The sequence below is a fragment of the Phacochoerus africanus genome, chromosome 8 (genome assembly GCF_016906955.1).
Source record: "Phacochoerus africanus isolate WHEZ1 chromosome 8, ROS_Pafr_v1, whole genome shotgun sequence".
Lineage (NCBI taxonomy): Eukaryota > Metazoa > Chordata > Mammalia > Artiodactyla > Suidae > Phacochoerus > Phacochoerus africanus.
In genome coordinates this window covers 134,013,405-134,027,638 of record NC_062551.1, presented here as the reverse complement: position 1 = coordinate 134,027,638, position 14,234 = coordinate 134,013,405, and the positions used below count along the sequence as shown (strand labels likewise).

Here is a 14,234-nt window from a genome sequence, read left to right as displayed (position 1 = left end):
CAGTGGTGGCAGCGCAAGGCTCTTTCTTCACAGCAGGCAGCAGTCGTGGGGAGTCTTTTTTAGGGCTCTGTTCTTATCGCCTAAAACTTACAAAGCTTAACTGACTGCCAGGACAATTACCACCCCCCCACTCCCCGCCGCATACCAGAGGTTCTTTTTGATCCACTTCCAAGACATTAAGGAAAAGAAAGAAAATAATCATTTTCAGGTTGAACAGCCTGGCCCCTGGATGCTGAAATATGGCAAATTGCAGCCTAATAGGAAATGAAACATTTCTTAAGGACAATTTTGTGAGAAGCCTATTATTTTTTCCCTTATTTTTGAATGTATAAAATTATAATATACATTATAGATTTTATTATTTGCAATGCCTCAAAGTGGGGGGTTGAAATTAGAATCATGGTACATTGGCACCAGAAGAGATCTATTGAGGCTAAACTAACCCTCTCATTTGATGTTAATCATAATTACCATAACATCTACACTTATAACATCTGAATGAAATACCCAGTAAACTGTTCTGTACTTTCAGATTTCCCACTGATCTTAATGCTTGCTCAAGCCTTCAATCTAAGGCAAGTCATTCAAATTCCTTTCACTTAAATGAAAATGCTCAGAGACCTTTGTGGATCTCATGTCCTTGGCATGGTTTTCACTGAAAAGTTACAAGAAATAACAAGCAACCTCTATATCAATGAAAGGGTTAGAGTGCTTTGGCTTATCAACATGGGTTCACATCCCTCCTAAGAACAAATGAACAAACCAAAAACTGTTGGCCTTTGGTATTTTTAACAACAAAACCAAGCCTTATAGCATGGAGAGCATTATTCAGTCTTCAGTTTTTTTTTGTAGCTGCTGTTATATTGTGTGTAAAAATATTTTTTTCTAACTGCAGGGTAATCAATCAACCAACAAATATTTTTTTTATGAGGGGATTATTGTGTGTCTAGTTAATAGCAAATTTTTACCATCAGGGAGTTTATCTTAATACTTCACTGATGTCCATTAATATTGTTTGAGGCCAACCTTAACGTATTAAGTTCTTCGACTATCTTGACATACTATAACCCTTCTCTCTTATGAAGAAGAGTTTTTAAGTTAATATTTATTAATAATTTGATAACTTTAGGGGTAGAAGATTTGAGATTGCTGGGCCTCTCTTCCATCTAACTGCACGATGGTTAGGGACATGCACGGAGGGCTTTACCTGAGAAAGTTGCCTCACCTCATACTGGGTTTCTAGTATGGAGTAACCAAAGCATAAGAGCAAGGGCCAGACTGTTGAGAGGGTCCAGACTCTCTTATCACGTTAACCATGTGGTCACAAAACAGAAGAACACAGTAACACTGATTTATGAAGCAAAAAATAGAAGGTACCTGCCTTTAAGGAAGAACAAAACTTGGTACAATCAATGTCTTGAGCTCAGGCTAAATAATGGCCATACAATGTGATAAATGTTAAAGTAGAAGATGCAGTGATGACATGAAGGTGGGAGTGATCAACTCCTTATGTGAATCCAGAAAGGCTTTACAGCAAAAGACACATTAGGCATAAGCAGATGTTTGTCAGAGTACTGATGATAACAAGAAGGAAATTCCAGAAATAGGGGATTTGGTAAAACCATAGTAACTTTGGGGAAAAAATAAACAGTTTAGTACAACTGAAGAAACTCAGAGGGCAAATGTGAAAACAAGGGAGGTAAGTAAACAGATATGAGAAGGTCTGAAATTTCATGCTAAAGAATACAGGCTTCATTCAATTATGTCTATGGGAAGGTTGATGGAAACAAAATGCTGGAGTGAAGATCTCCCCTAAAGCTATGAACACTTGCTTATCTCTAAAGATGGTGCTACCTACATACATATTTCCATAGTATTAGTTCTCTATAGTTGCTGTAACAAATTATCAATAAGCCTGTGATGGGTGACCAATGAACTTCGTGGCTTAAAACAAAATGCATTTATGATTTGTAGTTCTGGAGCTTAGAAGTCGGAATTGGGTCTCCCTGGGATAAAACACAGGTACAGTAGGGCTGGCTTCCATCTAGGAACTCTGAGATAGAATCCATATTCTTGCCTTTTTCAGCTCATAGAAGTTGCCCACATTCCTTGGCTCATGGACTGTTTCCACCTCAAAAGCCAGCCATGTGTGGTTGAGTATGCCTTGTGTTGCATGGCTTTGTTAGGCTCCCTTTTCTGCTTCCATCTTTCATTTCTAAGGAAACTTATGAGTACACTGGGCTCACCTGAACCTTGATATCAAGGTACCTGATGTCAAGGTTAGCTACTTAGCTGTTAGCTGGTTAATTCTCCTCTCCATGTAACCTGACAAAGTCATGTGTTCTGAAGACTAGGGTGTGGACATTTTGGGACGGCCATTATTCTGCCCACCACACATAATTTAGACACATGGATTGAACAAATTACTCTTTCAGTATCATAACACTATCCCATGACAATAAGGATAACAATAGGTCAAAGGCTTACCATATAAGAGATCAAAAGATTTAATAAAAAGTCATTATCACACATCCTCTAAACCTGTTTAAGACACTGCCAGGTAGCTCATCTTTCTTAAGAAAATGACTCAGCCAAGCAGGAGAAGGATTCATTTGGATAACACTTTATTTGTTAGCGCAAGATTTGATAGACTTCATTTTAACAGCTAGAAAAATTAAGTTAAACTCACAACATTTAGTGCATTGGCATACTTTCATAGGTAGGTGCAGAACAATTACATACTTTTTGAAATAAAATCACTGCTTCTTCATTTTGATGAGATTTAAAGAGAGACAGAAGCTCTACATTTTAGCAGATATGTTTTAAAGAGTGGAAAACTGTCAGAAAATAGATCCACTGTGAAAGTTTCTACAGTTCTCAGTGGCTTCTTTGTTATAAATAACACTTTTAAATGTGTACTTTTCTGAACAGAAAAAAATAGCAATTCACTTTATGAATACCTTCATATTTACAATGCCCTTTTAAAATAGTAAGTTAAAAGGGAATATTGCAATGTGAACTATAATATTTCTAAAATTAAAAAAATAAAGAACTCAAATGTACTAGTAATGAGATACAATATTTTTTACTACCATGAAAGGTTATAGAATTGAGTACTTCAGGTTTATGTACATTATTTTTACATTTACAGGCATGAACAATATTATATTTTGACACATTTATGTACTACCAAATAAGCATGTGAAGTTACAATCTGTGAAATAAGTATAGAAAGAGCATATACTTCATTCTAATGTCAACCTAAAAACAGAACAGAAACGTTCAGTTTTTTCTTCTGTGAGGTTTGGTGTTATTGCGGAATATCAGAACAGAAAATGGATTTAACAAATACAGGTCTAGGTTGTTTCAGTAGAAAATTAAGCTCAGAACAAGTCATGAAATGGTTAAGATGTGTTTATTCAATTCTTTGTTTTACCTCTTTATTTCTCATCAAGTTTACAAAACAAGAAGGCTGCCCAAGATACATCTCATTGTCATAACAGTCATTCCCTTTCTACTGTTTTGTATTCTACCCCTACATTCTCTTATGTTCCCCGTTCTGTAACGGAGCTCATTACCAAGGTGATAGGGGACTAGTTTCAAAGGCAACATGAGTCACAAAAATATCAAGCCAGTGGTTTCCTTCAGGATATTCATATATTTTTTGTGTTAGGAAGAAAATCTCTCCTTGGGCACAGAGATATCACTCTGAGAAACCAATTACTTTCTAAATATCGGCAATACTATTTTCAACGTAACTAAGTCATGTACGAAAGCCTACTATAGCTATATAATTTGATTGCTTCTTATCTACACAATACACAGAAAAACTGATTTAAAATAACTGACTATCTAGTAATTAATAATTTGATAATTTGTTTGAGTCATTTTTAGACATCAGCCATCCACAACTTGGATTTTTTTTTTTTACTTCCCTGTAGCAATAATTATTCATTGTTCTCTATTTACCTCAAACATCCAAAAACAACAAGGGACATTTTTGAACAATCTATAATATTCTTCTTGGATCTAAAAAAAGAAAAAAAAAATGAAAAGAAAAAAAGGAAGAAATGTTAAACATAATTGCAACAATCACATCAAATTATTTTCAAAGCACATTAAATGGTTATATTTGGTTTTATAAATTATTATTGCTTTCTGCTCTGTCAGAATATGCTCATATTAATAAAAGCTGTATTTTTTTCCTATGAGCAAGTTTTTAAAAAGCATTTTTCCCTACAAACAACTGGGTGTTTTGATTATTTCAATACTAAAATGTACTGCATTTAGGCAATAAAGGCACAAGTCATAAATTGAGGAGAATGAAAATTTTTACCAATTTGGTAATGGATGTTGCGTACATATAATCTAAGGTTGACCAAAATACCACATTGCTTACCTTTCTAGATAAAACACACAGGAATAAGAAGATGAACATCCCCTGGAAGGCATTGCTGACGGTGAAGAGGTAAGCGGTCACCACCGATGCATGCACAACGTGGAGAACCCCAAAGATCCAGGTGGTGCCGAGGAGAAAGAGGAGAGCCAAGGCTCCTCTGGCGCAAGACCTAGAACAGATGTGAGACGTGACAGCTTCTATGCATACTCAACACGTCCCCAAAGTCTTCAAATTATGTGGGATGTCAGTTTTTGTGTAGTCAAGGAACCTTTGGCCAAAGACCAACAGCAATTTTGGGACTGACACACTTGCTCTAGTTACGTGGGACAGGCTAGGGTAGACCACTACCCTAGAATGCTTCCAAATTCCAGGGAGCATTATTAAATTCTGGTCTTTTGCAAGCCATGTCATTAATCTTAAAATATTTTCATCTGGTGTACTGTGCTATGTATGCTTTGATTTCAAATCTAATGTTGCAGTAACTCCCGAAGGTAAGGCATAATATCTCTTAGGACATATTCTCCCTAAGAAACCTTTAAAAGTATACCATGTGGATTTGGGTCAGCACCTATGCAGGACATCAAAGGAAGCTTCTGCTTTCTTTTCAGATTTAGTAGAGAAGAATGTGTAAGATGTAAAACAAGATTTTTTTTTTTTTTGCTTTTGCAATACAGCTACCTCAAAATAAATTCATGTTAGAATACTGATTTCTTAAAAATTAAAAAAGAATACAGACACAACCTCACTTTTGCATATTTTCAACTTATTGCCTGTGAGCTTTGATAAAACAATATCCAATCCTGCTCACTAAGGACCTGCCTTGAAAATAAGGCAACTGATGATTGTTTTTTCATTCATTCTAAGGGCAATCATTCTTTACTGCAGAAGATGTTTCAGCAGTAAACCTCAGAAAAGGAGTCATTCTCAACTTTATTAAAACCAGCTAACTACATGTAACTGGATGGTGAGGAGTAAAAGAAAATCGATCAAACATTTGCTAAATCCTAACTATAAATCTCATGAAAGATAGTGAAACTGCAGGAGTGTTCCCACGTGACCTGAACGTCACTGTTTCTTATGTTCCCTACAGTACACTTCAGTTTTTCCTGAACAAACCATTTTCAAGGTCCCAATAAATCAATTAAAGGGAGGGAGTTGAAGGAAAATTCATGGCACCATGCAAACCAGGAATCACTAGAAAGAAATACAGTTACTAAGCTCTAAGAAATGCTTTGCTAAAGATGATCACTAAGGCGGACTTTTGTCTTAAAATGCGGTCATCACCTTTTCTTTTGAAGGGCAGTATGTTTAAAAAAGATTGCTTTACTTACCCTGTAATCTGTGTTGATTATAGGCTTATTTAAACATATTAAATGCTGTTTAGCAGGAAGTAATTTAAATATGATGGAGGAAAGTGTGAAAAAAACATTTAAAAAATTGTCCTTCAAAAAATTATCTGTACTTTCTACTAAAGCTTTTAACTCCTAATGAAAATACAATGGAAGAAACACTTACCTTATGTTCTCATAGCAACTAACTTCTGGTTTCAACCCTGCAGTGTGGCGAAAAACTTTGTAAATGATAACTCCAAATGCCAAGAGGTTAACCTGAGAAAATAATTTCAAAAAAGAGATAAATTGATAGTAAATTAGATACAGATAAAGGAAATAAACAAATACCAAAGATATGAAATAAACAGTTACCGGCAAATCATGGCATTTTATGTATATTAAAAAGTACAAACCCTCTGGTAGACTTATGCAAACAAATATGTGGTTGATCTTTACAATATCATCAAAAATTGTCAGTACAAATCATAGTACAATTTCCCAGATTGTATTGAACACCTGTTCAAGAATTTCTTCAGATGTTACAATCATGTCTACAGATTGATGAATATCATCTGCTGCCAATAATATGGTTAATATACATATTAAGAAAAATTTTGGGTTGAAAACTTTATGAATGCTTGCAAAATCAAGCTTTTGTCCGTTAAATCGTGTGCTGTTTCTCTGAAAAGAAGTTTTAGTGATAATTCTGTCAACCATTTGAAAATTTAAACTGGAAGAGAAATTGAAAGGAAGTTAGAAAACAACAAAACATCCTCAATTTTTATTACGGGAAAATGTCTGAATGTACTTTCTTTTTGTATGGCTCATCTAGCTATCTCTCCTAATATTTATGTTGAGATTTCCTTTCCTTAGATTAACCTTATACACTTCCAAAATATTAATCAATGAAATATATGTTTGCTTAAGGGCATATATTCTTATTGCTAAACATTTATCTTTCTATTATTTATATTTCCTAATATGGACTATATAGAATATGCAGAATTTTAGCTTTCCTAAAATGACTGCATTATGAAAATTTTCCTCTACTTTTCATTCCTTTTCTTATATTTTTGGAGACCTGTAAGTCACATTTGCAGCGTCAGAGGATTAATTGAGGGGTATATTTAAAAATGCATATCTATTTTAACTTATACTAATACTAATATTTCAAGTATTAAAATTATAGAAATAATTTGTAGATTAATCATTTATTGAATACATTTCATTAATCCAAACATTTTTCAAAAGCCATTTTGTAATAAGAATAGCGAAGTGCAATATTTTAATGTTCAACTAATCCTTCTACTAGAATTTCAGAAACTTACAGAAACATTTTTTTCTTCCATATTCTAAGAAATTTTATAAAGCTCCTGAAAATGAAATTTATTAATTGCTATTATATATGGTTCAGATACTTTCATGTTGTCATGTCTCCATAGAGAGGTCCTTGAGAGAAAATCTTGGAGGAATATGGAGCCAGTCCCTTCTTTCTGCTTCCAAATGTCTATTACTTCTAATTATATGATTAATTAATTCTAATTACAGTAATGCTTTCATACAAAGGAAAGACTTCAATTGCAGAGGGGAGGTAGAATATATTTAAATTGATTCAGTCGACAAGTTTCACCTTCTTGTATGCTCAAATAACTAACTGAAATGAAAATTTAATAATATTTAATTTTATAAACAGCCTTTGCTACTTATGAAAGACAGATACAGAGTATTCTCTAAGTTTCTATAGCTAGAGCTTCTTTAAATAAACTTGGAATAATCGCTATATTTAATTTTATAGATATAATTTGGTTAGTACAAATCTTATACTCAAACCACTATTGGCTTGAAAATTTTCAAAGAATTTTTATGTGTTTATAGTGAACTTGTAATCTCAACAAAAGGAGAGTTATGATAAGCTAACTTTAAATGATAACGTAAGTGTTCACTAATGCAAAATTTTTCCACATTAGAGTTTAGATTTATAATATTTACTAAAGTTTCTTAAATTTCCATTTTTGATAAAAAAGGTTTGAGAAATAGTTGCTCATCTTGTTATGGTTTACCAGAAATGCATATACATTTTGGATATGCTCTTTTACATCATATGCTCAAATACTGAGCAGTAAAAATGGAACATTTTCTATGGGTGATCTAGTTCTGGAAAGTACATGTTTTCAACATAAAAGGGAAAATATTTACAGACTTATAAAAACCAGGTGCTGCTGGATAAACAGAAGTCTAATTCTTAGTCCCTAAACTTATATTTTCCCAATTATAAAATAAAATAGATTAAAGCATTTTTATCAAAATGTGATGTAGTTTTATTTATTTATTTATTTATTTAATTTTTATTTTTTGTCTTTTTGCCTTTTCTAGTGCCGCACCCGTGGCATATGGAGGTTCCCAGGCTAGGGGTCGAATCGGAGCTGTAGCCACCAGCCTATGTCAAAGCCACAACAACGTGGGATCCATGCCGCGTCTGCAACCTACACCACAGCTCACGGCAACGCCGGATCCTTAACCCACTGATCAAGGGCAGGGATTGAACCCGAAACCTCATGGTTCTTAGGCGGACTCGTTAACCACTGAGCCACGACGGGAACTCCATAAATGTGTTATGGTTTTTTATAATGGAAACAATCACAAATACAGTGATTGTATTATCCACATTTGATGCCAATAATACAAATATATGAAGCTTTTTACTGGCACGTACTCAAAACATTTTATAAAGGGCCTACTAAGTGTCTGGTATAGTGTTGAAGGCTGGGTACATATCAATGAACAAAACAGACATTGCCCTTTGCTCTCATAAACTTATGAGACAGTAAACAATGGACAGTAAACAACAACAAAAAAAATCATACAAATAAGTATAATTCTACAAACTGAAAAATGCTACAGTCACAACTGTAGACTGTTAGGAGAGACTAAACAAAAGTGGATTAGAATGAAGTTTCAGGAAATACCTCTCTTAGGATTTAGCACTTAAACCAGGACCCAATTAATTATAATACATTAGCAGATCAAGAATGAGGGAGAAAGGCAGCCTATGAAGGAAAGTGACATAGAAAAAGCCATGAGGCTTGAGAGTCAAGAATGTTGTCTGCCTATAAGGAATTAAGGGCAGTGGTGGCTGAGGTGTAGCAAACATAGGAAAGGGTAGCAGGAGGCAAGGTAGACAGGGATGAATAGTTCTTAGATTTTTATCTTAAATGCAAAAGTTGTTTAACCTTTCACTCAAGAATCCCTTATGCACTATAGTCCTTTTCTTCGAGTACAATGGAGGAGATGACCAGTCAACAGACAAGTGCAACATCATCAGGAAGTGCCATGCAGCTGTTTACGGACAGTACAAGAACACAGGTGACGACACCCTAACTTAGGATTTCTAAGCCAACCTTGAGTGACCAGTAGAGCCAAGGAGCACAACACAGAGAGATTACGTGCTTTGTCTGGATCTCAGTCACTGCACTCATCAATGCGTGCTCACTTCCTAGGTGACTGGACTCAGTGGCTCCAAATAGTATCCTTAGGCCCTATCTGACTTCTCTACTTGGAAATCGAATAGGCATCACAAGTTAAAAAGTGAAATTGGGAGTTCCCGTCGTGGCGCAGTGGTTAACGAATCTGACTAGGAACCATGAGGTTGCGGGTTCAGTCCCTGCCCTTGCTCAGTGGGTTAATGATCTGGCGTTGCCGTGAGCTGTGGTGTAGGTTGCAGACACGGCTCGGATCCCTCGTTGCTGTGCCTCTGGCATAGGCTGGCAGCTGCAGCTCCAATTAGATCCCTAGCCTAGGAACCTCCATATGCCGTGGGAGTGGCCCAAGAAATAGCAAAAAGACAAAAAGACCAAAAAAAAAAAAAAAGAAACTGATATTCTTCCCCCAAGGAACCTATTTTTTGCTGTAAATGTATACACACAAAGGCATCTCATTTTCTAGTTGATCAAGCTTATTCATCAGCAAACCATTCATCTCTACCTTCCAAACATATTCAGAATGTGACCACCACTTACCAACTTCACAGTCTCTGTCCCAGAAGAGGCCACCCTCATGCCTCTCCTGGGCTATCTTAGAAGCCTCCTACTTGGTCTCCCTGCTGGCATCTATGCCTTCCTACAATCTCTTCCCATTAGTGCAGAAAAGATTGAGTAAGTCAAACCATTTCCCTTATAAGAACCCTCAGGCACTTTCCCAACTTAGAGTGAAACCTGAAGATCTCACAACAATCTCAAGATCTGAAATGAAACATCTCTTCCCTCAAGTCCTACTTCTCCATCCTTTGATCCCTTCTCTCTACTCACGTGGGATTTGCTGTTCTTCCTCCAGCACACAAACCATGCCTTCAGACTGTTCTACTTGCTGGGCCCTTAAATATCCCCATAGCTCATTCCCTCACTACCTGTTTAAATGCTTTTCACCTACCTGCTGCCTCCCCATATACTTTTATGAAAAACAGAAACCACAATGATAAAAATCAGACTGGAGTTCAACTTTGTGGAAATGGAAAGGATGATACTGTTCTTTGCTATCTTGGACACTGCAAACTCTGCATGTCAGTTTTCTTCCTGTCTTCATCACTAGGAAACTGACAAAGATGCTCCTTCACTAACCTGTGGTCAATCCCTCTGAGCCTTCCTCTCATCGAGGCCTCAACCTTGGGCTGCAGTACCATTCTTGCAGTGCCCAGTTTTAGTAGGATCCTGCTGAATTAACTTAGAAAGGCTCTTCCCACTCGTGATATCTGATTACTTTTCAATATCTAATCAAACTCCTCTTCTCTTATCATTGATATATGATCACCAGGCCTGTCACTCAGTAAGAAAGCTGTTAAAATAAGTTTAGCCAGAATTCTCCCTACCTTTGATGTCACTTCCTAGGAATTTTCCATCCATCACCCCCACCATCTTTCTCCCCTACACATCACCTGTTGCTTGGCTGAACATTTCCTGCTGTCCTTATTGTATTCAGAGTTGAGCTCAATCTCCTTATTTCAGCAATTTTGACACCTATCACAATAATCTTGAATAAAGTCTTCCTTACCATTTTAGCAAGGGTCAGAATAAATTTTTTCCTTAACAAAACTCATAACTAAATCCCAGGTCATATTATAATATTCAACAAATTTGGGATAACTGGAAAAATCTACATTTACTCCTTTTACACTGCCTGCATTCTCTCTTTATCCATAAATATATAAGCTACTTTAAATTCTTTTTCTAACAGAGTCAAAAAGCCTTAAACAAAGAATCCGTATCATCTAAAGATACATGGTTTTATTTACTTAGAGGTGGAAATTAAGTTGAAACTATGTATTTTACATGGTATGGAAAAGTATCTTTTGGGAGGGAATGTTTTATGAAATAAGTATGAACAGTCTGAGATGAGATAAAATAAAAAAACTCAAAACAAGAATATATAGACTTAAAAAGTATTTCTGATAAGAAATAATTTGCAATTATTCCAGAAGTACTTACTTTGAGGACTGATAGAGCATTGTCTGTATTTTATGTTACATAGTTGAGAATATATTATCAACACTGTGCTTAAAAGCAGTGTCTATAGCAATGAAAACAAACTTGAGTACTTTGTAAATCTTTAAAATATAATAGAAATCAATAATATTAACCTAAATTAGGAAAATGATGCCTTTAAAATGATTCATGCTTTCTCTCATCAGGCTTTACCTATGTGTACTGATTTTATAAGCTATGCTTCCGTTATTATTTATCTCTGATGTTAGTGTCACAAAAGCACAGGGGCAAATTAATGACTTGCAAATGAACAAAGTCATCCATCATCATTTTTGCCTAAGTTTTTAAAAAACAGTTTTAGCTTGTCAACCAGGAATCCATAAAACTTTTCCAGGAATAAACAAGAGAAGGACATGAGATAGCAAACATAAAAGTCTGTAATTCATTGATGCACTTTAGAAGAGAATGAAAATAGCTGTGAAAAAAAAAATCATTCAAAGGCATGGAAACTTAACCCTTGAGAGGAAATAATATTTTAAACTTAAAATCAGTCTCCTCAATTTGTCTTAATGGATATTTGTCTATACAAAGATCTGTGTCTTGATGTCACCGACACATGCAGTTACTTCAGAGTTTGGCACACATGTTCTGACATCTAGCAGAGTGCATTAAATTTTTTTTAATGCCTTAGTTTCTTAAACAAGAAATTTAAATAGGTGGGATCCTGCTGATGAGAGATAGGGAGCTAATTCTGAAAGATTTAGACCTACAGGTACATTCAACCCAAAGGTTTCAAACTCAGACTTCAAAATGAAGCATCCTAATCAGTCATTTTTTCCTTTCTTAGTCTTTTTCTCAATAATTGATGAAGCCATCTATATGCTGATGTCAGATCTTTCCAGAAAGGATGAGAAGATTTTTCTTACAACACTTTTAGACCTAGGCTTTAATTTTTCATATATAGCAAATGAGATCTTGTTTCTTTAAGAATGTGTCATGAGGGAGTTGTGCTGTAGTGTAATGGTTTAAGAATCTGACATTGTCTCTGTGGTGGCGCAGGTCTGATTCCCAGCCCAGTGCAGTGGGTTAAGGATTCAGCATTGCTGTAGCTGTGGCTTGGGTTTGATCCCTGGTCTGGGAACTTCCATATGCTGAGGGTGCCTCCAAAAAAGAAAAAAAAATGTGTCTTGATCACTATTGATATATATATTTTCAAATAATTTTATTACCTTTAAATTAACTGGCCTAGGACAAACCTTCTCCTGCCAAAAGCTGGATGAAAGCTGGATTTCTACTTGACCACAAAGAGTCCATAAAAATATAATAACAAAAAAAAACCCCTCTTCTTCAATCCTAAGTCACTGCAGAGATGGCTAAGTAGTTTTCAGTTTAAGCTTTAAAATGAAAAGATGTCATCTATTAATTAAAAAAAAAAATCTACTAACTAAATCAGCATTAGCACTTACGAGTTTTGTCTTCTGATTTTCTTGTTGTAAAAAATTATTTTCCAATTGCAATCACTCCTTTACATGCCTTAGTTACAGTGATATTCACATAGTATTGGAGTATGGGGTAAATGGAAATAATATGCCCTCTCCAAAAACAATGTCTATACCTTAAGGTCTGGAACCTGTGAATACAGCAAAAGGGATTTTACAGCTAGAATTAAAGGTATGGACTTTAGGATAAGAAATTTGTCCTGGCTAAAATAAGCACTCTATGTAAACATGTGAGCCCTTAAAAACAAAAGAGGAGGGGAGGAGAGATTCGTCAGAGACATGTAGCAGAGGGCAGAAGAGATGAGGCAGAAGTGAAGGTCAGAGAGCATGAAGACCAAGTGGGCCATGAGTCAGGAAGAAACGTGGGAAGCCTCTGCAAACTGAGACTGACCACAGTCCAACAGTCAGCAAAGAAAAAGATCACGTGAAACAGAATTTGGCCAATATCTTGAATAAACATGGAAGTGAATTCTCCCCAAAGCCTCCAGAATGGCTGATGCCTTGATTTTAACCCAGTGAGCTTGTAAGCAGAAGAACCAGCTGACCTGTGCTGTAGACAGATCTCTGACCTGCCACACTGTGAGCTAATAGCTCTGCAGGGTTTTAAGCCACTCAAGTTTGTAGTAATTTGTTATGTGAGAAATACTCTGTATTAATTTTCTGTTGCTGATTATATATAGATATGAAATACCCTATAATTACAGGGTTTCTTCTTCTTCTTCTTTTTTTATTTTTTTGCTTTTTAGGGCTGTACCCATGGCATATGGAAGTTCCCAGGCTAGGGGTTGAATCAGAGCTGCAGCTGCCAGCCTAGGCCACAGCCACAGCAACGCAAGATCTGAGCCTTTTCTGCAACCTACACCACAGCTCAAGGTAACACCGGATTCCTGACCCACTGAACGAGGCCAGAGATCAAACCTGAATCCTCATGGATACTAGTCAGATTTGTTTCTCCTGTGCCACAATGGGAACTCCCCAGTGTTTCTTACTTTTAAAATAAAAATTTAAATCTAGTTTAAAATAAATACTAACTTATTTATTTTAAATAAATTAAAATTTAATTTATAAATTATTATAAATAATTTATATTTATTATTGATGTTCTATGTATATGGCAGGTAATCAATTACATAAAAACATTTATTATTTATGGATTCTGCTCCTGTGTTTCCTAAAATAAAAAGATCAAGACATGTTTATAGATTGCCACTGACTTCCTCTCCAGCAAGTCATAAAAGCAGTTTGTACTTTCAAGTACCTGTCACATTTTCTTCATTATAGTACTTACCATTCTTGGCCCTTCTCATAATATTGCCAGGTTAGTAAATAAAAAATAGAGGAGGGCAGTTAAATTTGAATTTCAGATAAATAAATTAATTTTTTAGTATAAGTATGTTCCATATGATATTGGGGAACATACTTACACTTAAAAATTAATTTGTTGTTATCTGATATTCAAAGTAGACTGGGCATCCTGTGGTTTTTATAAAAACTCTGCCTTCATAGCTTCTGAATAATTTTCACATCTGAG

At 35.4% G+C, this 14,234-nt stretch overlaps 1 protein-coding gene across 1 annotated transcript in view; it reads right to left on the bottom strand.

Moving 5' to 3' along the window:
* Positions 1–3,396: 3,396 nt before the first annotated feature.
* The window catches only part of ADGRL4 (adhesion G protein-coupled receptor L4), a 99,857-nt gene continuing 89,019 nt past the window's right edge, over positions 3,397–14,234 (bottom strand). Inside the window, exons 14-16 of the mRNA XM_047794292.1 lie at positions 5,915–6,006; positions 4,400–4,568; positions 3,397–4,029 (exon numbers count right to left, since the gene is read on the bottom strand). Of these exons, the coding sequence (XP_047650248.1) occupies positions 3,952–4,029; positions 4,400–4,568; positions 5,915–6,006 (339 nt within the window). The 3' untranslated portion in view covers positions 3,397–3,951. The remainder of the gene's footprint in view (positions 4,030–4,399; positions 4,569–5,914; positions 6,007–14,234) is intronic.